At 43.7% G+C, this 12,056-nt stretch overlaps 1 protein-coding gene across 1 annotated transcript in view; it reads left to right on the top strand.

Annotated features, from left to right (window-relative positions):
- Window positions 1-4,134: 4,134 nt before the first annotated feature.
- col14a1b (collagen, type XIV, alpha 1b) overlaps window positions 4,135-12,056 on the top strand; it is a 136,866-nt gene continuing 128,944 nt past the window's right edge. Inside the window, exons 1-2 of the mRNA XM_076082365.1 lie at window positions 4,135-4,216; window positions 10,651-10,767. Of these exons, the coding sequence (XP_075938480.1) occupies window positions 4,135-4,216; window positions 10,651-10,767 (199 nt within the window). The remainder of the gene's footprint in view (window positions 4,217-10,650; window positions 10,768-12,056) is intronic.

Genomic DNA, 12,056 nt, shown 5'->3' on the forward strand with positions numbered 1-12,056 from the left:
GTTGGCAAGACCCGCCCTGTGCAGCTGGTCATGGTTACTATTTAGGGTCAGGACATCCCATTGGTCAGAGCAACAAATCAGCCCGGCCAATCCTAGCACTTGAATGCTGCACAGGGCGGGTCTTGCCAAGAAGAGCAGTGGGAGTGTAGAATATTTCACGTTAACCAAAGCCCCGTTTTTCTTGCATCTAACTAAAAATACATCCAAGAAACACACTGACTTTGAGACGATGGAACTGGAAGTACGAAAAATGCTGACTCACTTTTGGGTTTTAGGATTCCCTCCTGCTGCGCTCTTATGGCGCGCGGTATGGACCGCTAGTGTGTTTTGTTACGTTTATTTCTGATGAACAAAATAGATCGAAGGTCGTCAATGAATTCAACTCAGATGTGGATGTTTTCTTAAAGATGGCGGCCTTCTTGTACAGTGATCTCATGTCAAATTACAATTTCCTGATCATGGGAGGAAACGTCTTTTACAAATGGGATAAAGTGACAGATCTGTTGAACATTTAAATGTTGACGTGGTGTCGTAAATGTAACGTGATGTTAACGCTGGTTAACAAGAACACTTTAAAAAATGGCACCTTATATCTAAAAGGTTGCCGACCTCCTGGATTTCATGGCACGTTATATTATTCTGACGAAGCAAATACATTACAATAAAAAGCAAATTATGGTGAAAGTGTTGCAGCATTTGTGTTTAAATCACCTAGAAAATGGTCTGATTTGGAACACATTTACATAATCACATGAACTCAACCGGGACTTTTAAAATGTCTTCGTGTCATTTTGTAACCCAACTATGAACTTGAGGGAGAAACTGTCCTTTTCTAGATTGTTTCCATTCTTCTTCCATGATCCTGACTCTATAATCTTTATTTTTTACAACACCTGCCCAGTGGTGGAGAGAGAGGCGTATTAAAAGCAGCCCTGAGGCATTCATACAGTAAACAGCCAGAGGTCACACAAACACACATCGGAGCTGCTTTTCAACACGTTTCTTTCTGCTGCCTCGCCTCGCATTAAACGAGGGAGCAGGAATGAATAGCTGCAGGGCTGCATGGTGAATGAAGCGGGAAACACCCTGCAAGTCTCAACTGAGAGATCAGCAGCGTTAAGCTGGCCAGAGACAGCTGAGGAGACACCGGAAGTAAGGAAAATCTGCCTTCAAATTAAAAGAAAACACTCACAGATCCAGCACGGACAGTTAGGGAGTGAGAGACATGAAGCACCTGCTGAGAAATGATATATAGTTATAAATACATCATTATATATATGTGTGTGTGTGTGTGTGTGTTTTATATTATAGTGAATATTATGATATGATATATATATTATTATATTATACAGAATATTATTATATGATATATATATTATTATATGATATACATTATTATATTATACTGAATTCCCTGTGAGGGTGACATTAATAAGATGTCCTGACATGTTTGTCAATGTGTTATTTACTGCTTTTTTTCATGTTGGACTAAAGGTTAAATATTTAACTGCAAAGTAGTAATACGTGTTTGATACCTTATTGTTTTTGCATTAAATCATTCTGGGATATGGCACAGCCCTACCGAGAACATGTTCCACCAGCCGCCACTGCCGCATATAAATATTGCAATACTTTTATCACCATTGTGCTCTGTACAGATCGTAACTCGTGATATTTTGCTATTCAAATGAAATGGAATTGAATTGTTAGCTTCTTTGGAGATAGACGTGACTTAACAGACATTTATTTAAAAGAAATCTTGGAGGTTGCCACTTTAGGTAAAAGTATACAAGAAGTATAACGAGTGTTAAAAGTAAACTTTTACTTTTATTACTTTAAGTAGGCTACTTTTTCCTAATTATCAATATATACTTGATGCAGAAAATGTAAAGATGTCCCCTGTGACTGTTAAACTAATATATTTCATATCATTAGATTATTTTCACTCATGCATTAATGTAAAAGCAGGATTTTACTGTTGGAGTTGGTTGTGCTGGAGGTCAATGTTAATAGATTAATTGATTGATGAATTAATTGTTTCAGCTGTACTTAAACTACTGAGTAACTTAATTTACTTTATAAAAAGCTCTTTGTTTGTTTTCTATGCAAAAACCTTTATTTGTAAAGCAACTAAGTACTAAAGCTGTCCGATACGTTTACAGATGTACTAGATGTAGTTGAGTAGAAGTAGAGAATAGCAAGAAAAGAAAAGACTGACGTAATGTATTAAAGTAACAGATCATCTTATTCTCATCAGCAGCACTGATTTGGGGGGTTTGGGCCTCAGCATGGATTTTATTTTGAAATGCTTCACCGGTAGTGAGGTGTACCACTCGCTCCAGCTTGTCTCCTGGTGGACGGGGAGCGGAGAGTTGGTGGATCAGGATCAGAGTCGCTTGTTGGGGACTAAGTGAGCTTCTCGTTCAGCTTGTCCAGAGGAGAGAGCGGCGGAGCCCGGAAACGTCTGATCCGAGAAGGTACGGCTGCTCTTTCTTCTCACTCTGCACACATCTGCACACATCTGCAAATACATAAAGGTCCGCGGAACCTTTTTTCTCTCCACCTCGTGCCGCTGATGACGCAACGTGCAGATCTCACCTGTGCTCATTTCAATTAAGGGGGAAAAAAAAACTTCCGGCTGTTTTTATTTACGATAACCTAAAAGTGGTTTAGCAGCGATATGTGATGTGATGTGACCAAACATCTGGAGGGTGCAGGTGTTTACTACAGCACCTTAAAGTGAGAGGGACTCACCAGGTACAAAGACATGACGCCTTAAATGATCGTCAGTGATCCCAACATGCAGGTTAGAGGCTGTGGACGATAGGAGCGGATACTCTACATGTTTATTATAGGAGTTAGAAATATGTTTATTATAGGAGTTAGAAATATGTTTATTATAGGAGTTAGAAATATGTTTATTATGGGAGTTAGAAATAAAAGAGCCAGGTTGGTCATGAGCTCGTGAACTCACTGCAGTGATCTACAGTCACGCTGTGAGCCCCCGAAGGGACTATTTCATGCATATTGTAGTGATTTGTTATGTTTTCTTCTCAAGGTGCACTGAGACAGGACTGCTCTCAACACACCTATAATCCTAAATCTGTTTTTATTACCACAAACAGAGCTCCTCTCAACACCGACATGGTGGGAAATGTCACGTTAACTGTCATGTCAATAAATTATTGAACATGGTCTGGAATTAAAAGTTGGCTGCAAACAAAAGGTGTATTTTTCTGAATCCTTTTACATCTAGTGTGTCTTTTCTGAGACATTGAAAAGACACACCATAATATCTCAGTCTCTAGGTGAGAAGTGAGCTCCTCCTATGAATAAAGCTGCTTCTGCAGGAATGTTCTTCCTGTTTGATGCAGTCATGTGTACAGTATGTGACACCGATGTGCTTTATAAGCTTCAACTTAATCCACAAACAGTTTGTCTAAAGCGTCATAATAAGAAACAGAAAGGGGGAAGACTTCAAAAAAGTTTATTTCTGCAGCTTCATCCATTAAGGATCATTAGTACTTTGGAGGGGGGGGGGGGGGGGGGGTGATCATAAAATCTGTGATGTAAGCGAACAAGTCTGTACATCATCGAGGGGCGGAGACGATCTGTTCATATTTACAATGGCCTATTTTCCTTTAGCTGGAGGCCTACATGCTTTTATTTATGAATTATCTTTCAGACAGATTTACAGCAATGAAAAACAACATGTTTAATGTTTGTCTGTAGCTGCACAAACATGACCAGAATAGATTCAAGTTCACAGCTAATTGTCATAACATTGCAACATAATCTTCTAGGATAATTCATGAAGTGCCATGTAAAGAATGTCCTCTCTCTCTCTCTCTGTTTGAATCCCTTCATCTCCTCTTTCTCCTTGTCCTCCCTGCTCCTGTCATCCCTTTATCTCCTTCAACCTCCCTCACACATTCCCTTTTCTCCATTCTCCTCCTCGTCACCTTCCCGCTCTCTGTCTTCCTCCCCAGACTTGCTCTTTCCTTTCCTCTCTCCTTACTCTATTTTCCCTCACCACCTTCCTTCCTTCCCTTGTGTCGTCTCCTCTCCCTCCCTCTTACCTCTTCCTCCCCTCTCCTCCAGGTGTGTCGTGCCCTCCCGTCTGCTGCTTCCAGGATGCAGTTCTCAGTCAGACTGAGCCTCTGCCTGCTGGGCTTCGTTCTCGTCTCCTTGTTTCCTCAGCCGGCGCGGGGTCAAGGTAAGTACCTCCACTAGCCTGCTTTCCACTCCAGTGACCAACAGGGTCCACAAGGCCATAGGGGGGGTCTACCACACAGATACACAGGACTGGATGCGGCTAACGTTATGCTTCCTAACGGTGTCCTACAGGGCTAGCCACGGATCTTTTAGAGATCACCCCGATCACGATGGTTTGTGGTGATACATATCGGCTGATACTGTCGGTTCTTCTTTGTTCGTCTTTAGCTCTCTGGTGTACAAGGCTCCATCCCGAAAAATCCTTTCGACCACCCACCCCCATCCATCTGTTCCGATCAACTACGGTCCGCTCCACCGCTACGTTCCACGGTGGCACCGTATAGAGCTAGAAGCTGATACCATCCTTAAACAAAGATAACTGGCTTTTTCATCATACGGCTAAACAGGACCAACATTTTCCTCCATCAGCTCGGGTTTGAGTGGTTGTTTCCATGATGTCGTTGAAGATAAAAGGTCAACTAGAACTTTCCCAAAACCCACAGAGCCAAACAAAGCTTCCACTGGTTTCTCATTTTTGTGCTTCGCAGGGTTTCAAAGGGCTTCCTGCTATAGTGCTTGGCAGGGTTTCTTAAGGCTTCCCTTTAAAGTGCTTAGGGTTTCCCATCATAGTGCTGATCATGGTTTCCTAAGGCCTCCCATTATGTATCTTAGAGGGTTTCCCAGGGCTTCCTGTTATGGTCCTTAGAAGGTTTCCTAGGGTTTCCCATTACGGTGCTCAGCAGGGTTCCAAAGGGCTTCCCACCAGTTGCTCAGCAGGGTTGAAGGATTTCCTATGGCTTCACCGTTTTGCTGTCCAACAGGGTTCGGGTTAATTGACAGAGTTATGACACTCCTTTGCTTTCAGCACATTATGCTACAAATGCTAAGCTCATTGCTGACCCTGTAAACCTCACCGTGGTCCTGCTGTGGAGGTGCAGGTATCCTCCTCTGCACTCAACGGTTCATTCTTTGGGTTATATTCTCAACTTCTGCAGCACATGTTGATGTGCAGCTTTGCTCCAAAGACATTGACTTATATTTTGAGGTGTTTGAGGTGTTTTTATTTAAATGATCCCGTTAACGTTTATTTACCCTCACTATTCTGTCTCAAGGGGAAAAGCCTTGATGCCCAAATCCTGATGAGAAAACGTATTTTACTGTCTGCTAGACAAACGGGTTTGCTGAGACACAGTCTGTCAGCTCTGTAATTAAACTGCACATGTGTTTAATTTCATTATTTCTCTGGGGAAGTGTTCAGAGGGCTATGCTAATGACAGCTTTCTGTGGAACTCAGGTTACAGTGTTGAAATCCACACCAGTCCACGATTTTACTTTTTAGATAAAAACCCATTTGGGCCTAATGTGCGTATTAAACCACTCCTCTACATCTGTTAACTACTCAGCAGTGTTGTGTGTTTTACTTCCAGCCTGTGAGACGAGAGCTCTTCATGTACTCATGTTTTCTGTCACCCTGTTTAACTTGTTTAACTTGTTCAGTCATTAACACATAACCTCATTAACAGAGATGAGTCTCCTTAACACAGTTCTCACCATTAACAATCTCACACTCCTTTCATCACGTAGACCTCTGGATGCAGATATAGATTGATCTTCATGATCTTAAGAGCTGTGCTGAGTGCGTTTTCCTTTATTATGGAAGACGTGATTATGGATCTCAGACATTGTTTTGAATCTGTTTTTGGATCTTAATGTGTCGGGTGACGCATCTTGTATGAGACTGTGGGCGGGGGGGTGCACAAAGAGATTGATGTTTTGCTTTGAGCGCATTCTGCTGCACCCGAATGATCCGCCAACTCTCAAAGGTTGTTGGCCGGGTTAAACTTGAAACGAGGCTAAACCTGCTCGGGGCTGCGGTGGAGAGAAGCTGCTGGCTCAGAGCCATGACCATGGAGTCAGTGATGGGCCCACACTGTGCCGTACCATGACCATGGAGTCAGTGATGGGCCGATACTGTGCCGCACCATGACCATGGAGTCAGTGATGGGCCGATACTGTGCCGCACCATGACCATGGAGTCAGTGATGGGCCGATACTGTGCCGCACCATGACCATGGAGTCAGTGATGGGCCGATACTGTGCCGTACCATAACACCAGGGTAGAGGTTTGAAAGGTCAACCAGTAAGCCTTCAGGTAGTGAGGGGCTACCACGTGTCTGCTGCCCACCGACGTTGGTGTCCTGCATTCTGATCGGCCAAAAAAATAATGTTATAGATTCAATGAGGGAATTCATAATGTTGACATGCAAGTTCTGAATCAACATTGGAAAGCTGCGCAGCTACTTATATTTGGCATTTCTGTTCATTGTGTTTTGAAGCCGGTATTTCTACCCGGTTGCAGGTACGAAGGCCCAGTTCAAAGCTTCACTCGAGAGTTTCAATAGAAGCTTTGATATAAAGAACATCATTTGTACAGCCTTCATTAGTTTACATGATAACATGACAAGCTACAAATGCTGCCTGAAAGATGTGAACATTATAATGTCCTATTGGCCAAGGTGGTGTTTGTTTTGTCCAACCAACACCAACAAGAAGGAGCAACAAATCCTCATTAAGAAGCCAGAACCATGCAACAAATATCTCACATTTTTACTTCAAAAAATGACCAAAGCATCTGTCAGAATATGTTTACCTCCAAGAAATGTTTCCCAGTCAGTCTGGAGCCTTAATCGGCCCAGTGAAGCTCCATCCTGACCCTTGTGCAACACAATGTAGTCTGTCACTTTAAAGGACACTTGCTAGCTTTTGTCCAGAGTTTTAAACTGAAAGGCAACCGCAGCATTCCTCAGTGAAGAGGCCAGAGAGTGCCACAGCCTCGGCTACACCAGCGACCCGGGAGGAGCCGAGGAGTTACGATCCGCTTGGACAGCTTCCACCGAGAAACCCCTCGGCTGTGTGGCTCGCTGTTAGATTCAGGAGTCGGATGAGTTCACATGTTCTCCAGCAAAACGGCAAAATATATGGAAGATGCAAAGCTGACGGATAAATAGACTTCATGCTGATCATTTTCTAACCACTTATAAAGTGAGTTAGAGGCGTCATGTAGTCAGAACGTGGTGTCTTGAGTTACTCTCTAGCACCTGTCATGAAATCCGTTAAAGGTCAAAGGAATGATTTAAGCTCCGGCTCTGTCGAGGCTTCTCGAGTTGATGGAAGATGTTTCTGCAGCAGGTTTCTGTACCTGAAGGGGAAACGGCAGAAGAGGAATGTGGTCAAATGTCAGCGGCTCTTTTTCTAGGTCACATCTTTGTACACGGTAGGCTTCACTCAGAGCTGCTGACGTTCTACTGAGCGTAATCACAAGCTGCGGGGACACGAGGGAGAAATTGTCAGTGTATGAAATAGAGAAATAATTGGTTTTCCATATTAAGAAGACATTTTTGATATGAAGCGGAAAACGCCTTTTGACCTCCTCCGTCAGCAGAAAGTGTGAAAGCTTTACTTTCAGGTTGCTGTGGAAGGACAGCGGCCTCGATCTAAAGCAACAAACAGTGTGTGTGTTAATGTGTGACGTGTAATGTGATCGTACTTAATTGATGCTGTGATGCTCTGTGTAGCATCTTTAAGAGATTCTGCTCTCAATGACAACACGGGTCTTTTTATAAAAGACATGTTTGCAAAAGAAAAGGGACTCTTAAGTCGGGAAAACTTTCGATCACCCCTTCACGCTCCCTCCAAGGCTTCCTACTCGCCAACGAGAGTTTTATTGTGTTCTATAACTCAGCTCAGCGTCGTCCCTTCACCTAAAAATGTCCTCTGGATTCTTCTGCTTTCACTAATAATTCAAAACGCCAACTCCAAACTTTTTGCGCTTCAAATCCCCCCCGGGTGGGTGTGACGGACACCTCTCCAGCCCTCCAGCGGCAGTCGGCTCTGCTGTTTGCACAAGACTCCGCCATGAAAAATAGATGAGAATTAATTCTCATCTCTACAGGAGAGGCCCTCTGTCTCTACCGGGCTGGTTGCTCAGCATCCAATACTTGTCTCCACGTGAGAATACAATCTCACAGAGAAGATCCATGGCTTTCTGTGTGTGCGTGTGTGTGTGTGTGTGTGTGTGTGTAGTGCTGCAAAGGAACCGGCATAAAAAAAGAAAAACAACCACCAAAGCTACATGGATTTTTTTTATGTGCATGCACCAGAATACAGTTGCCTCCAGTTGCGGACTAACAATACATAATTCATGCACAGACAGACACACACACACACACAGGTGGATGCACTCACACAACAAATCAACACATTTCAGCTACGCAACAAACAAAGAGGTGCAACAAAATGTGCCTCTCAAATCATTTGGGATTTGAGCAGCTCTCTGCAGACGAGAGAACGTCCTTTGTTTCCGAGACAGAGAGCTAAAACCGTGAGCCGAAAATCCCACGCAGGCCTCGTTCTCATCCCCAGGTTGGTGAGATAATTGGTACAGTATTCCTTCTGTGTGTGTGTGTATAAATATATTTGCCTGCTGTTGAATGCTCCGGCTTCACATAATCAGGATTATCCTTCCTGTGCTGAACTTGAAGCTTTCTTTGCATACCTACATGAGTAGTTTGCTGCACATAACAACATGCATAAAGAGGCGGTTCACCGTTAAAAACAAAAGAGGTGTTTGTTGATCAGTCTCATCAGCTCGACTGCGTCCTGCATTGTGGGAAAAGCTGCAGGGAAGAAGCGGAGAAATCAGTTCAGAAAAAGCTCAAGAAAACATCCACCTCCTCTTGTTATTCGTGTCGATTGTCTTTCTACCTAAAAGAAACCAATCTGTTAATGTTTAAATGTTCATATTGTGTCATATGGAGAGACATGTATGCAGACACGGAAAACACAAACTCCTTCTAAAAGGAGCATTTTCCAAACTCAGTATGTTCAGTTTTGGGTGAACCGTCTCTTTAAGCCTCTTGTTTATCGTGCGCCAGAACATCAGAGCTCTACCAGGCGTCAACCACGGTGTAGGTATTTAAAGAAGTCGGCGGCAGCAGATGGCTCACCTCATAATGAGGACACAAACACACCAGCGAGTTTGTGGATTTCATATTTTATTTTCCACCCGCTGGCTTTTTCTTTTTTTCCAGAGTTAACCAGATTAGATTGGGGAATGCGTTGCTGCTAGTTGGATGATCATCATCTGGGGTTTGGCTCTGCCGGTGTGACAATGACAGGGTGGTGTGGTTGTTGACCCTGGGCATGTGGTGCTTTACGATGGCCTTACTCCAGTGTCTTAATGTGAAATATAAAGCGTAACGTTTGGTACCAGAGAGAGAGCTCCACTAACACAGTGAAGGGTTATTGTAAGGCCGTTGTAAAGCGTATTTGGATATCGTGCAGCTCAGTGGATGTCGTACATCTGAACACTCCTGCCGAGGACTGGAGAGGAATAGTAAACAGATGCTATTCCAGTGCCTTTCCCTTTGGTGCCCTTTTGTTCTTTTTCTCCTTGCAGTTAAAAGGAAGTCACATTCACTCCTCTTTCCTCATCCTCATCTTCACCCCCCCGACGACGGTTTCAAAGCACGGAGACGCAGGAAAGGAAAAAGACAATGAGATGAGGACAAGGAAAGGGATCAGATAGAACAGGGAGAGACGGGGGGACGGACGAGGAGATGGAGAGCTTGAGGAAATGAATAAAAGGGAAGGATGCAGAAAGAGAAGGGGGGGGGGGGGGCAACAACTAATCAGGATGAGAGGCAGAGGCGTCGCTTTGATGCCGCCGGTAAGTGGAACACAGAAGAAGACCTGTCGTATCCCCACTGAGACGAGCACAATGCGGGCTCGTCAATAGACGAGGAAGAGGAGGATGAGGAGGAGAATGGGACTTTGCTTCTTCTTTTTTTTTTATGCGACATCTGTGCAAAGCTAATCTCTCTGATGTGTATCCTCCCGCTTGGATGAGATACAATTTATCCTTCTTCTTCTTCTTCTTCCTTTTTCCGAACTGTGTTTTTTTTTTTTAAACACAGATGGAGCGACTCTGCCTCTCCGCCGCCATAACTCTGGAGGGAGTTCAGTCTAACTTCAGTTCCAGTCACAGTCGGGAGGAGAGCGGATTCTGTGAAACCTGCAGATCTGTAAAACTCTCTGGGCAGCGACGCCGTTTAGTTTAAGGATAAATATTATCTGTTGGAGTTGAAAGCAGACGTACATCTGTTAAACTATAAACCAAAGCCGTTTCTGTAAAATCTGTCTTATTTAATATCACTTGACTGAACAGAACTGAACTCCTCCCATTGTTAGGGATGTAATCCACTAATACGCACCGATGACCGCAGATTCCTCTAATAATGAGATAAAACATATTTGTGGTTTGGACGATGCATGACGGGGATCTTTTATTCATTCATTCATTCATCATTCAAATATTTACATAACTCAGTTATTGCGTAAAGTTGTTTATTTCGGTGTTTTTTCTTCTCTGTCCAGTTTCATCGCCACGGAGATTTCGTGCCAAAATCCTGAGCCCCACCAAGCTGCACGTGTCGTGGAAAGAGCCGAAAGGACAGTTCGAAAGCTACAAGGTTGTTTACTCCACACGACCAGGTGAGATCCAGCAGTGTGAAGAACACTTCACTATGTGTCAGGAATAGAGCTTCCCAAACATTTAGCAGAGGAGACGCCAAATACATGGTAGAGACCTGTCAATCACTGTGTAGCCCCGCCCTAAAGCATCCCCTGCTTTATGGTCTGTTTGACTCTAAATGGACCATAATGTACTAAATGAACATCATGCTGTATTGAAGAAGACTTGAAACTAGAGATTGAGACCATAAACTCATGTTTACAATGTTTACTGAGGTAATAAATCAAGAGAGAAGTAGAGTCATTTTCTCATAGACTTCTATACAACCAGAGGAGTCGCCCCCTGGTGGACAGTAGAGAGAATGCAGCATTAACACATGAAGCTTTGGCTTCACTTTCCAGAACCCGAGGTTGCCGCCTGGTCAGAGCTCAAAACCAACAGTGTCCCGTCGGGACGATAGACACAGTAAACTCACTATTGATGTGTCCAGGGGACACAACCCCGATTTTAATCAGGTTTAGTTGTAATTCGGTCGACTGATCACCCCCAGCATGAAGACCTGTCGAGATTTTCATGAGGCTCCAAATTTGGGATTTCTGCTTCTTTAGCAGCGAGTGTAAAATAATGTGATGTGACTGTAGTATATTTACCAGGTGCTACCAAAATAAAGTAGAAATAAATTCAATAGTAGGTCAATTCAACAGTTTCTCTTCAATTAATTCATATTTTCCCAATTTGGCAAGTGCGAATGACGTGTTTGTGTCGTGACAGATGACTACAAAACTCCACGTTTTTCATCCGTACTTTATCAATGATTTCTTCGTAATAAACACGCAGCAAAAAGACCAGAAAATGAAACCCAAACGATGGAACTGTTTTGGTTTAAGGCTCCAGCGTCTGCCGGTCGTGTAATTGTCCAGATCCGGTGGAGCTCTGCTCTCTGCAGGAACCTTCCAGTTTAAACTTGATTCGTCCGGAGGTTCTTCTGCTCCGCCGTGCCTCGGTCGATACGCGGCTCCTCACATTCACACCTGGAAGCTGAGCCTCTGTGATGGATTGGTTGTCTGGTGCCTCGCTCAAGGGCTCCTTAGCAGTAACCGCCACGTGGTAGTTAGAAGCTGCACCAATGGTGCGCCCAGATGACACGAAGGGATTTGTCGTAAATTAACCTACAGAATGCAGGTTAATGCACTTTCTGAACGTTCACAAATCATATTTACTATATGCTGTTTGACTTTTGCTGGTGGGAAAAAATTCTAGTTATGCACAGAGGAGCACAGTAGTTGAACTTCTCCCCCCCGAGGGAGAG

The sequence above is a fragment of the Anarhichas minor genome, unplaced genomic scaffold (assembly GCF_050575085.1).
Source record: "Anarhichas minor isolate MPS153535 unplaced genomic scaffold, ASM5057508v1 ptg000094l, whole genome shotgun sequence".
Classification (NCBI taxonomy): domain Eukaryota; kingdom Metazoa; phylum Chordata; class Actinopteri; order Perciformes; family Anarhichadidae; genus Anarhichas; species Anarhichas minor.